Source organism: Necator americanus, chromosome II, assembly GCF_031761385.1.
Source record: "Necator americanus strain Aroian chromosome II, whole genome shotgun sequence".
Lineage (NCBI taxonomy): Eukaryota > Metazoa > Nematoda > Chromadorea > Rhabditida > Ancylostomatidae > Necator > Necator americanus.
Window position 1 is genome coordinate 28529741 of NC_087372.1, and position 14098 is coordinate 28543838.

Below are 14098 nucleotides of genomic sequence, written 5' to 3' on the forward strand. Positions count from 1 at the left end.
CTTCTATAGGTATCTGGCGCCGGTGGACCCGTCCCACCCCCTCCTATAGGTATCTGGTGCCGGTGGACCCGTCCCACCCCTTCCTATAGGTATCTGGCGCCAGCGCACCAATCTGGCGCCGTTGGACCCGTCCCACCCCCTTCCTATAGGTATCTGGCGCCGTTGGACCCGTCCCACCCCCTTCTACAGGTATCTCGCGCCGGCGCACCAATCCGACGCCGGTGGGCCCGTCGCAACCCCTTCTATAGGTATCTGGCGCCAGCGCACCAATCTGGCGCCGGTGGACCCGTCCCACCCCTTCTATAGGTATCTGGCGCCGGTGGACCCGTCCCACCCCTTCTATAGGTATCTGGTGCCGGTGGACCCGTCCCACCCCTTCCTATAGGTATCTGGCGCCGGCGTGCTAGTGCAACGCCGGTGGACCCGTCGCATTCTCTTCTATACCTATCTGGCGCCGTTGGACCCGTCCCACCCCCTTCTATAGGTATCTGGTGCCGGTGGACCCGTCCCACCCCCTTCCTATAGATATCTCGCGCCGGCCACCAATCCGACGCCGGTGGGCCCGTCGCAACCCCTTCTATAGGTATCTGGCGCCGGCGCGCATGCAACGCCGGTGGACCCGTCGCATTCTCTTCTATACCTATCTGGCGCCGTTGGACCCGTCCCACCCCCTTCTATAGGTATCTGGTGCCGGTGGACCCGTCCCACCCCCTTCTATAGGTATCTGGCGCCAGCGCACCAATCTGGCGCCGGTGGACCCGTCCCACCCCTTCTATAGGTATCTGGCGCCGGTGGACCCGTCCCACCCCCTCCTATAGGTATCTGGTGCCGGTGGACCCGTCCCACCCCTTCCTATAGGTATCTGGCGCCAGCGCACCAATCTGGCGCCGTTGGACCCGTCCCACCCCCTTCCTATAGGTATCTGGCGCCGTTGGACCCGTCCCACCCCCTCCTATAGGTATCTGGTGCCGGTGGACCCGTCCCACCCCTTCCTATAGGTATCTGGCGCCAGCGCACCAAATCTGGCGCCGTTGGACCCGTCCCACCCCCTTCCTATAGGTATCTGGCGCCGTTGGACCCGTCCCACCCCCTTCTACAGGTATCTCGCGCCGGCGCACCAATCCGACGCCGGTGGGCCCGTCGCAACCCCTTCTATAGGTATCTGGCGCCGGCGCGCTAGGTGCAACGCCGGTGGACCCGTCGCATTCTCTTCTATACCTATCTGGCGCCGTTGGACCCGTCCCACCCCCTTCTATAGGTATCTGGTGCCGGTGGACCCGTCCCACCCCCTTCTATAGGTATCTGGCGCCAGCGCACCAATCTGGCGCCGGTGGACCCGTCCCACCCCTTCTATAGGTATCTGGCGCCGGTGGACCCGTCCCACCCCTTCTATAGGTATCTGGCGCCGGTGGACCCGTCCCACCCCCTCCTATAGGTATCTGGTGCCGGTGGACCCGTCCCACCCCCTTCTATAGGTATCTGGCGCCAGCGCACCAATCTGGCGCCGGTGGACCCGTCCCACCCCTTCTATAGGTATCTGGCGCCGGTGGACCCGTCCCACCCTTTCTATAGGTATCTGGTGCCGGTGGACCCGTCCCACCCCCTTCTATAGGTATCTGGCGCCAGCGCACCAATCTGGCGCCGGTGGACCCGTCCCACCCCTTCTATAGGTATCTGGCGCCGGTGGACCCGTCCCACCCTTTCTATAGGTATCTGGTGCCGGTGGACCCGTCCCACCCCCTTCTATAGGTATCTGGCGCCAGCGCACCAATCTGGCGCCGGTGGACCCGTCCCACCCCTTCTATAGGTATCTGGCGCCGGTGGACCCGTCCCACCCTTTCTATAGGTATCTGGTGCCGGTGGACCCGTCCCACCCCCTTCTATAGGTATCTGGCGCCAGCGCACCAATCTGGCGCCGGTGGGCCCGTCGCAACCCCTTCTATAGGTATCTGGTGCCGGTGGACCCGTCCCACCCCTTCTATAGGTATCTGGCGCCGGTGGACCCGTCGCATTCTCTTCTATACCTATCTGGCGCCGTTGGACCCGTCCCACCCCCTTCTATAGGTATCTGGTGCCGGTGGACCCGTCCCACCCCCTTCTATAGGTATCTGGCGCCGGCGTGCTAGTGCAACGCCGGTGGACCCGTCGCATTCTCTTCTATACCTATCTGGCGCCGTTGGACCCGTCCCACCCCCTTCTATAGGTATCTGGTGCCGGTGGACCCGTCCCACCCCCTTCCTATAGATATCTCGCGCCGGCGCACCAATCCGACGCCGGTGGGCCCGTCGCAACCCCTTCTATAGGTATCTGGCGCCGGCGCGCTAGTGCAACGCCGATGGACCCGTCGCATTCTCTTCTATACCTATCTGGCGCCGTTGGACCCGTCCCACCCCCTTCTATAGGTATCTGGTGCCGGTGGACCCGTCCCACCCCCTTCTATAGGTATCTGGCGCCAGCGCACCAATCTGGCGCCGGTGGACCCGTCCCACCCCTCCTATAGGTATCTGGTGCCGGTGGACCCGTCCCACCCCTTCCTATAGGTATCTGGCGCCAGCGCACCAATCTGGCGCCGTTGGACCCGTCCCACCCCCTTCCTATAGGTATCTGGCGCCGTTGGACCCGTCCCACCCCTTCCTATAGGTATCTGGTGCCGGTGGACCCGTCCCACCCCTTCCTATAGGTATCTGGCGCCAGCGCACCAATCTGGCGCCGTTGGACCCGTCCCACCCCCTTCCTATAGGTATCTGGCGCCGTTGGACCCGTCCCACCCCCTTCTACAGGTATCTCGCGCCGGCGCACCAATCCGACGCCGGTGGGCCCGTCGCAACCCCTTCTATAGGTATCTGGCGCCGGCGCGCTAGTGCAACGCCGGTGGACCCGTCGCACCCCCTTCTATAGGTATCTGGCGCCGGTGGACCCGTCCCACCCCCTTCTATAGGTATCTGGCGCCGGTGGACCCGTCCCACCCCTTCTATAGGTATCTGGCGCCAGCGCACCAATCTGGCGCCGGTGGACCCGTCCCACCTCTTCTATAGGTATCTGGCGCCGGTGGACCCGTCCCACCCTTTCTATAGGTATCTGGTGCCGGTGGACCCGTCCCACCCCCTTCTATAGGTATCTGGCGCCAGCGCACCAATCTGGCGCCGGTGGACCCGTCCCACCCCTTCTATAGGTATCTGGCGCCGGTGGACCCGTCCCACCCTTTCTATAGGTATCTGGTGCCGGTGGACCCGTCCCACCCCCTTCTATAGGTATCTGGCGCCGGCGCACCAATCCGACGCCGGTGGACCCGTCGCACCCCCTTCTATAGGTATCTGGCGCCGGTGGACCCGTCCCACCCCTTCTATAGGTATCTGGCGCCGGTGGACCCGTCCCACCCCTTCTATAGGTATCTGGTGCCGGTGGACCCGTCCCACCCCCTTCTATAGGTATCTGGTGCCGGTGGACCCGTCCCACCCCCTTCTATAGGTATCTGGCGCCAGCGCACCAATCTGGCGCCGGTGGACCTGTCGCACCCCCTTCTACAGGTATCTGGCGCCGGCGCATCAATCCGACGCCGGTGGGCCCGTCGCAACCCCTTCTACAGGTATCTCGCGCCGGCGCACCAATCCGACGCCGGTGGGCCCGTCGCAACCCCTTCTATAGGTATCTGGCGCCGGCGCGCTAGTGCAACGCCGGTGGACCCGTCGCATTCTCTTCTATACCTATCTGGCGCTGGTGGACCTGTCCCACCCCCTTCCCTAGGTATCTGACGCCGGTGGAAACGTCGCACCCCCTTCTATAAGTATCTGGCGCCGGTGGACCCGTCGCACATCCTTCCATAGGTATCTGGCGCCGGCGCGCCAATCCGACACCGCGGGACTCGTCGCAACCCATTTTATAAGCTATCTGACCCCAGCGCACCAATCCGACGCCGGGTGGACCCGCCGCACCCCCCATTTTCGAATTTCGTGACACACAGACAAACACACACACACACATACACACACGGACTAAGCTCGTTATTATATATCATGATCATGATGTTACCCAGATTTCGAAACGGAAAATTCGATAGGAAGAAAGAAGTACTGATGGAGAAATTTTCCTGTTTTCTAGTTCAAGCTTGTACATTTCTCATCAAATTACTCTAAAGCGAGCTTGAATTCGTGCGTTCCTAACAATTTTTTCCGCCTTTTAAACTGGTTGGGTGGTACATTTGAGTATACAAAGCACACATACCTCCAGCAATGACAGCCAAAAGATACGGTATGTGAAGATCACAAAGCGGACAAATTTTCTTTATATTTCGAGATCGCAAAGCATCCAGTAGTCGTGTTTCTTTTGCTCGTAATCGAACACGACTACAACTCAACCAAACTAACGAGAGTGAGTTGTAAATGGAGCATGCAAACTGTAAGGAAAGGTTACTGTATAGATTCCGGTCAATAAGTATTCCACTATAGTAAACTCACCCCGTGGCTATCTTTGTTGAGTACATTGCATGCAGCTGCTGCTAGTGAGTCGGCAAATCGTAGCTGTATTGAATGACTGGCAGACTAAAAATAGAAACACCTCTTAAACCTTTTTTCTTCTAAGTGTGCTACGCTTTCAGCAAATACAGCAGCAAAACACGACTTGGTTATCCTTTTACGAGGCTAGACAGAAACAAAAGACAAGAGTTAATGAAAAAACAGTCAGAAGCATAGCAAGGGATCTTAACACTGGTATTTTAACGGTGTGCAATGTGAAAAGTTCGACTTTCAATGAATCTCGGCATAGTTATATGTCGTATTGGTTTTGATAAGCTGAACATGAGGTTGTTAAAAAGTCTTATTGGCTAACGTTTTGGCAAAATCGCCTTCTTCAGAGCCCGAAATGGCCGATTCAATTTACTATTGAAAAGACCAAACCTCTTCACAACTAAAGTGATAAACTCCATGCTTACTTTTTCAATCACCAACTCAGCGACTACGCTGAATGGTTGGACCTTGAATAGGAGACGTCCAGCATGGACCGCTGACTGATCGATCACGAGTGCGAATGGTTCGAATGTCTCATTCGGATCAGAAGAAAATAGAGATATGGTGGGAGTTCTCGTGTTATCGACAGTCATTCGCCATTGTGGTTTATTTTAGGGGTTTTGGCTTGGATCCAAAATGCCTCCAGCTGTTTTCGAGCCAACGTTTTACATTCGTGCACTAAGATCTGGACCCTAATTTCAAAATCAGCTCCGTCGTGTTGCTGTGTTCTATGGGCACTTAAAAGTGTGCATTCTCGTAACCTATTCTTTTTTTTTTCGAAAAATTCCCACTCTTGATCGATCAGACAGCGGTCAATACAAAGCGTCTCCGATCCACGGTGAACATTCAGTGTAGTCGCTAAGTTGGTGATTGAAAAAGTAAGCATACAGTTTTTCAGTTCAGTTGTGGAGAAGTTTGGTCGTTTAAATTGTAAATTGAATCACCCATTTCAGGCTCTGAAGAAGGCGATATTGCCGAAACGGTAGCCAATAAAACTATTTAACAACCTCGTGTACAGCTTATCAAAACCAGTAGGACAGTTTATAATGTGGCTTGATTTTCGCAGTTTCTTGAAAACCGCTCCCCTTCTCCTCTGTCCACTTCCTTTGGTTCGGTAAGTGTCGTCTACGAATAGCTTCGTGCATATTTTTTGTATTATTGTATAAAAGTAAGAAAAAGTACAAAAATGTACGAATAAATAAATGCGTAGAGCAAAGTGCTACTCACATTCAGCGAAAGATTAATTGCTAATGAACACGCGTATTCCATAGCGTACGGTGTAATCCGTCCTTCTAGGAAGCTTACAATCCACTCAAGCATTCCACATTGCAACAACTCACGTTGGCACGATTGCCTACAAGCACTATACTGCTAGATGAATGGAGTGCTGTCAATGAATCGCACCTCACGCTCATCTTCTGAAGGGTGGCAATCAGTTGCTCTTGTGTCGATGTTGGTAATCGTTTGCCGCGAAGTACCGGTACTACACAGGTGAGGAACAAGCGAAGGTGAACTAAAAGACTTTCCTGTCTGGGGGAACTATGAAATCCATTAAGCTGAGTGGATCAGCATAATAAGTCATACATCTGCGATATTATCACATTGCATTACCATACATACATTACAGTCGGCACCGAATATGTCCAGCAGGGACTCCGCGACGCGTCTGCTACAGCGTGCGGTCACCCGGCCGAACACGTTTGGCAGCGACTGTGTGTTGAATTTGCAAACGAATGTCATTCTTTTGTGTTTAAAAAATCCAAGCGAAACCCAAAATTAATACCAAGTGTATCTCACTCACAATTTTACCTCATCCATCATCATCAAATGAAAGTGGTCATCCTACTTACCACAGATGCTAGCAGTCATCGTCAAGAAGCTAATGTGCGTTTGTAGGAAATGCTCTCAAGCAGCGCTGACCTGTTAGGTAATTCCGTCCTTTCGTGAAACTGGATATTGTATTGATAAACCTAGCCATTTGTTCACGTGAATCCACACCATCCGCTTGAAGTACGCGTACAAGTGCTGACTGAATTTACAAGAGTATAAAACTCATTTTACAAATGACTAGGGTTTGTTTGGAAGTCTTAAAACGATTATTTCAGATTATAATGCACACGAAATTTCCGCGGTGTTTATAAAATTTTCCTTTTAGAGGACCAATGGACACAGACGATTTAAATGAGGTAAAAATAAAATGCCCCCCCCCACTATCTGCCTGTTCAGTCAAGTAGGGCAGAATTTGTAGCCCTACAGGACATTTACAAAAAAAAAACCTCATTCCCTCCTCTGAAAATAACACCTCACATTTCGCTTAGCTTTCAGTTGTAGGATATCATTATCGACGATCCAAACCAATGCTTTTTGGGAATAGTCGGACAAAGCGGCGACCGTTATTTGCTGAAATAGTAAAGGAGAACTATTGGAAAGGAAATAATAACAATACTTTTTCAAACTTAAAATAGTTCCATCAAGAACGATTCAAACTAATTTTTAGTTTGCACGGACTGATCCATGAGCAAGACTGAAAAAGTTCTTTAATAACTGGAGAAGTAATGTTTTAGAAAGAACAATGAGACCCTCCCAGGTTCTTCCTAAACTTTTTATATTTTTGGAGTTCGTATCACTTGGTATGAAATAAGGTTCATAGTGAAGTTGCTCTAGATATTGTGGGGTCAAAAGAACATGATGCTCGATGCAGGTGCGTAAGCGGTCACGCTCGAAGCGATCCGTTGGAGCGTAGCGCTAACGATCATGAGGGGGGACCATTGCCAAACTTCTTCTCGTTTTGATCTAACTATATCTGATATTAAGATGTGAACAAAAGTTGGGGAACAAAATTTGAAGTTAGGTTAATAGATTTTAAGCAACCTTTCTTACGTAGGCATATTCGGATTCATAGCTGTCCAGCACTTTACAAAAGTCATAAGCTCTTCGAATTGTTTTTTTATTAGAAGAAGACGAGTACAGATCAAAAACGATATTCAGGAAATAACGCGCCTCAATTACTAGATCGCACTCTTTGCAGTTTGCGAAGAAGATTAACTTTAATGTATTTAATGAATCTGGGATGGTGCGGATTTCAAAAGGAGAGTTCCTATACGGGGCCGTAGATTATGGAGAGGAGGGTGATTCCGTCCATTCCTTCCTAATTGTAAAAAACGACCCGGATGATGCGGAGCGTACACAAGGTTGGCGCGCTCCAAAACTCGTTCTACAAAATAGCGTGCCGAAACGCTCGAAGTCGTATCTTCTGGGTCGTTTTTTAGGCAGTTAGTAAGGAATAGACGGAATCACCCTTCTCTCCATAATCTATGACTCCGTGTAGGCATAACCCACCTGAAATCCTCACCAGCCCAGATTCGTAGGGTGATGCCTTTAACTCGGTCGTGCTTCATGAATCACCGATGTTCAATCAGTAGCCTTGATTCCTCATTTTAAACTACCCATAGTAGAACATCCCTACCACACATTACAGATTTCCTGCCTTTTTCTTATTTCCTATGCGTATGCGATGTTCAAGAAAGAAGCGAAGCGTCCACTGCATCCCGCTAAAGTCGGCATTCAACGTGTCTAACTGGGACAAGATGACGCGTTGACGGAAGCACTGCCGGTCCGCTGAGCATTTGTACAGAGGATAGCGGCAATCTCGCATCCGCCCCAGACGCATTCCGCTGGTTAGGTTGAAAACGTCGCCGACTGTAGAAGAAAAGTCTGAGATGTAATCCGCTCAAGTTCTCTTTCATATCGTCGTAAGGACTGCATCCGAAACAGAGATCTTATTGAAAAGCTCTTGCTTTCAGCATCCAGGAAAGATAGAAATGAGCGCGGATTCAAGAACACACTTTTGAACGCAATCTAAATATAATACAATGCAGTAGGTCATGACAACACTTCCTTTGTTTTTGTTTCTTTTTTTAACCCGTGCGGAACGTTGCGCACTGATGCTACTGAGCTCTGAGCCTGAAGGAACAGACCTGTCGTAGCGCTTGCAAAAGCAGCGCGGTGCCTCTTCCTGCTGGATGCCCGCAGATCAACGACGACAACTTCGACGGGTCGATGTCGTTGAGCAGACATCGGTCGATTCGCTCACTGGAAGAATGATTAAAGGTTCAGAAAAAGCAAAACAAAAAGCTGTGGAAGTAAGGAGGAACAGTTCATTTTAAAACTGGAATCTTAAAGACTGACACGATTATGATTTTTGCGAGTCTGTGCTCTCATTTATATTTTACCAGTCTGAACGTCCGGCTAAAGCCGGACTTCAGACTTTCTGCAGTGTTCGCTTCGCTCCCTTTCACTAATCAACGAAAATTAACAGTAGTGGCATTTTCTGTAAAATTGGACTTGCGTATCTCCAACAATCTTTCTTCCTTTTTTATATCATAATTAAATGCGAAAAATTTCATAGTCTTCTTTCTAAACGCGTCAGTTCTACATTTGCAGAACATTCGAGCTTCAGCTTCAAACACTCCTTTTCAATATATTATAGACAATATTTAAAAGTATCACGCGAAATATGGGTTTTTCTCCTGTTTTCTATAAACGGTTGTCAAAGAATGGTGTTTTGGCATAAAATGACGTGAAAGACATCATCCTAGTGATAAAGATAATGTTCCACGTCATATCGCATAAACATCTTGCTAGTATTTAAGCAACCGTTTGCATGCGTGTTTCCACTTTCTGAGAACAGCTACAAACTTGAGGTGAGCGAAGAAAGAAATAGGCACGCAGAAAGGTGAAGAGCAAGGCGCCCAGTGGTTACGGCTATGAAACGGCTGCAACAATTTATCTTTGCGTCATGCACACTAAGTTATTGCGCACCAATGACTGGGTCCAAAGACGCCGTTGGACCATCCCCTCCCATAGGTACCCCTTCGATAGGTATCTGGTGCCGGTGGACCAATCGCACAGCGTATTATAGCTATAAGGCGCCAGCACACCAATATGACGCCGGTGGACCCGTCGCACCGTCTTCTATAGAAATCTGACGCCCGTGGACCCGTCACACCCGCTTGTATAGGTATCTGGCGCTGGTGGACCCGTCACACCCGCTTGTATAGGTATCTGGCGCCGGTGGACCCGTCGCACCGTCTTCTATAGAAATCTGACGCCCGTGGACCCGTCGCACCCCCTCCTATAGGAATCTGACGCCCGTGGACCCGTCGCACCCCTTCCTATAGGTATCTGACGCCCGTGGACCCGTCACACCCGCTTGTATAGGTATCTGGCGCCGGTGGACCCGTCACACCCTCTTCTATAGGTATCTGACGCCGGTGGACCCGTCACACCCTCTTCCATAGGAATCTGACGCCCGTGGACCCGTCACACCCTCTTCCATAGGAATCTGACGCCCGTGGACCCGTCGCACCCCTTCCTATAGGTATCTGACGCCGGTGGACCCGTCGCACCCCCCTTTTTGAATTTCGTGACTGACACACACACACACACACACACACACACACACACACACACACACACACACACACACACACACACACACACACACACACACACACACACACACACACACACACACACACACACACACACACACACACACACACACACACACACACACACACACGTGACAGAATAAGCCCGTTATTATATACATGACATGATGTATAGACATTCAAATATGAAAGCTAATGTTTGAATTGGTCTGTTTTTTCTGTGAAAAATGTTCGAAATTTTTATGAGATTCGAAGTAGTGAGATTGTGTGTCAGAAAGATAATGTGCTTTACTTATTTGGACCAGCAGCAACAGCTGCTCCTACATTAGCTTCTTTCCCATGTCTGCCTCCGAGAAGTTCCGCATGATAACAAAGGATTGGTTAATATGCAGAACTTCTCGGTAGCAGATATGAACCGCTGCAGCATATCCTTTGATGAAAAAATGCCGATTTGGTTTTTGAATCACAACAAAGTCTAGCTTTCTATTACCATTTATACATTATTAGAATACATTAGTTTTGAAGACTCATAACTATTTCAAGGATATTCACAGTATAGCTGCAGTACACAACAATATAGGGTACAAAACTTTCTATAGCATTATGAAGGAACTGACTAGAAAGTCCCCGAAGTTGTCGGACTACTTATTTCCTCAAACACGCATGAAAGTCTTTAATTATTCCTGAAACTCCTTCCAACCGAATGAGAATTCGGACGAAAAATCTTGGTTTTCACCAATTCTGTAGTCTCCGATTAATATCGCAGCAACTTTTCGGCAGAATGAATTGTTCGTGGAAAATCTTTCCTTGCAGGACGTGTAAATTTCATATGCATCACACTCAAACGACCAGTCTGCGCGCCAGTGGCGATTCTTAGTAGTTTCCAACCAGAAAAGTTAAGACCCCGCAATGTACATACTTTCTTCGTTGGGAATTAATTCGAACACTATTTTTTCGTGCTGACCGTTATTCTGTTCAGAAAACATTGTTAGATTTTCTCGCAAAAAACATGCTGGGTGAGGATGGAATCACGTCCAGGAAATAGCCGGGTATCATACAGAGAAATCTTGAAAATGCGAAAACAATGAAGTTATTCATCACCACGAGATTTCGTGTACCATGTGCTTTCCTGTTCGAATATTCGAATATCTCAGAACCATAAAGGTCAATAATCTCCACTTTCTCCATTCTACTTACATTTCTGAACTATTTCCAAGAGATTCTACTGGACAGACAACTTACATTATGGCTAAATATTTCTCTTGGAGCTTTTCTCCTGATCGGGGCTAGCGTAGGAGGTGCTGCGTGGCCTGCATGATGGATAGGTTACTTTTTTTTTAGCACATTTCATGAATCAGTGCTTCATAATTTATTTCGAGCGGTAAACACGCTGACATGATCCATTGAATGACTCTCGAAACTCGTCGTGAAGCTAAGTGAACTCCATTGGTTTCTTAATCTTTACCATGCTGAATAGAAGTCGAGCGCGTTGGTACATACCAAACGGATTGATAAAAAGGACAAAAAGGGTAAAATCACTGGCATATCAATCCACTTTCGATGCGCCAACGCCTTTTTACTGCAAATCGTAATCGTTGAGATTTTGGAACGGGCGTTGGCCTATACAATGACTTGCAGGGGCCAACCGATCATCAAGTCAGTGTTCTTATTATATTTTCCATAAAAAGGGATTGATAAAGCAAAAGCATTTGTATTTTACTGCTTTTCTTGAAAGCGGGGACGATTTAATTCTACAATAGTATTCTCGACAATCAATGCAAGCATTAGCGCGCCCAGCTATCATAAATACACGACACATCTTCTCAAAAATATTGACAGGCTATACGGATGAGTCCTTACTCATTTATTTAGTGTTTATGTGGGTGTTTTTATCCGGAAATATCACCATGTATTTGTCTCTTCCTCTTCCTGAATTATTGCATGATGTCAGTGAGGTAAGAAGAAAAGGAAGTACGACTATTATGTTTTTCGGTCACGCTGAACTACATGCACTACCACCGTTGTGCAGGTAGAATCACCGCCACCATTTCTTGTGAGTTCCAAGTGCTCACGCTGAGCTCCAAATGCACAAGCAAACAACTCAGTCATGGTTGTTCAATAGGTCTTTATGCTTATTATTATCATTTCCTATTATTTTTCGTTATCTCTCACTCAGTGTAGCGTTAAAGCCGCAGTGAGGGGTAAGCTAACTCTGATGCCCTAAAAAACTGGACTGAGGAGGCGGAGGAATATTGCGCAGGTGACCGCTAGGGCACAGAGAAGCTAGGGTGTAGTTATTTCTTAGCAAAATCATGACTGATATCCTCTCGGCCAGTTACTCTTTTGGACTTTTTCGGCTCTGGATAATACAAAATTCCGTCAATGCAGGTTCCTTCTTCGATGATCCACAAATATAAGACTCACCAGTGTTCCTGATGGAGCCCCCATCGTTTATCGTGTGGTACTGGCTAGTGGTATCACTAGCCAGTACCATACCATCAAGGAATTCAGTTTTTGTGAGATATACAACCAGAGCGTTATTGTTCATTCCTTCCCTACGAGGTATGGAACCGCGGATCGTATTCTAACCAGTGGCAGAATTTCGTTTTTTTTTCTTCCTCCTATTTCTGGCAGTTCTTCACTTTATTTTTCGCGTTATAGTACATGAATAAGTGATAATACCAATAGTAATGATAATAAGTTTACTTAGGAGAGTTAATATAAGCTTAACAGCGGACGTCAGTTGCATTGTTGCAGTGAGGACAGTGGGACTGAACTCTTTCCAGATCTACTTAGAAGTATTTCCAGCGATATCCCTTAGATTCCCTCAGTACAGAGTTTCAGAAACGAATCAATGAAAGCAAGTCGACGTTAATGGTATTGTTTTGTTTTAGCCACTATGTAGCAATGACCGATCTTTGAAAAATAAGTTTCCGAGCAACAACATTCCAATTGCAACGCACGAAAGTATGCATACACTCTTTCACAACCCCGTATGTGGTTCCGTATACAAGAAAAGATGGTTGTCAGCCTCAAAAAAAAAAGAGACCAGTCAGCAACTTACACGACACCCGTCGATTTTCGCGGTGAGGGGGACGTCTTGGGATCCGGTGGAATTTCGTGTACTTCGTCAGCAGGTCGGAAACGCGATTCTGAACAAAAAATGGTGGTGAAGTCATCCAAAAAATAACGTTTCGTAGTTCTGTGCCGTATCATATAATGTTAGCAGTACACATATTTTTATTGCTGGCAAGGTATGCTGACAGGGTCAAGAGTGTGATGGGATTTCTTCGTCCGGGGACGGCAAAGGAAGAGGGTCGTGAAGGATATTTCAAAGGTATTTCAGCAACTTTGCTTCTTCTGGTACTTAGTGTTTCTCCGCTTCTGTCAGCTACCGATTTTCTCATTTGCTATCCTCGGCTAATTTTCCTTTTTCCTTTTTCCCTTTTTCAGAATACATGAAATAAAGAAGCAGAGGGAGGGGGATAGGAATCGTATTTGAGAGGGTAGTTCCCCATCATCACACTCTTGACCCCGCACACTGATCGTGCTCACCTCTATCACTAGGAAGTGAACGAATCGGGCCGCGTGCAGGCACTTTCTGTGCCGGCCTCATCCGGCCGTCTCACCTCTACGGCTACCTGAAAAAATACATATAGAATAAAAATCATACAGCTAAGAAGTACTCTGTCGAATTATGATGACATGTAGGAAAGCGCAGCACCCAATTTTCAAGACGTATGGAAGTGAGCGACTTGAAGTGCCAGGAAAAGTCCAGATTGTCTTGAACTTTTCTGGAGGAAAAGTCCAAGACAACCTGAACTTTCGGCACTTCATGAAGTGGTTCGAACGAACAAGAGCAAGAGTTCAGCTTTTTTTAGCTGAACTTATATTCTTATTCGAAAGGACAAAGATAAACAGAGAGCATCCGAGGCGTCTAAAAACAGTGTGGATAAAAAAGCTACAGAAGAAGTTTTCTTTTAAAACTTGGAACAAGCTCTTCAGCTCAAATAGGCACATCCAATTGTTTCAGAATTTCAGTAAAAAGCAAGATAAGTAAGTTTTTTTTTAGGAAGGAAAATCATTTCGTTTTTTATTGGAGAGAAGCTTGCCTCAATACCAATACCTAACAAAAATGATTAC

General features: G+C 48.2%; 2 protein-coding genes across 2 annotated transcripts in view; both read right to left on the reverse strand.

The window, feature by feature from the left end:
* Nucleotides 1-5095, reverse strand: part of RB195_019774 (uncharacterized protein) — a gene marked incomplete at both ends in the record, with an annotated part of 40280 nt that extends 35185 nt beyond the window's left edge. Inside the window, 3 exons of the mRNA XM_064187783.1 lie at nt 4222-4393; nt 4455-4538; nt 4928-5095. Of these exons, the coding sequence (XP_064043664.1) occupies nt 4222-4393; nt 4455-4538; nt 4928-5095 (424 nt within the window). The remainder of the gene's footprint in view (nt 1-4221; nt 4394-4454; nt 4539-4927) is intronic.
* A 448-nt stretch (nt 5096-5543) lies between these two features.
* Nucleotides 5544-13571, reverse strand: RB195_019777 (uncharacterized protein; the record flags this gene model as incomplete). Its single annotated transcript, XM_064187786.1, has 8 exons — nt 5544-5627; nt 5730-5856; nt 5907-6015; nt 6423-6531; nt 6810-6902; nt 8480-8594; nt 13020-13107; nt 13511-13571. 8 exons carry the CDS (start codon nt 13569-13571, stop codon nt 5544-5546), a joined length of 786 nt encoding a protein of 261 aa, XP_064043667.1.
* Nucleotides 13572-14098: the final 527 nt, after the last annotated feature.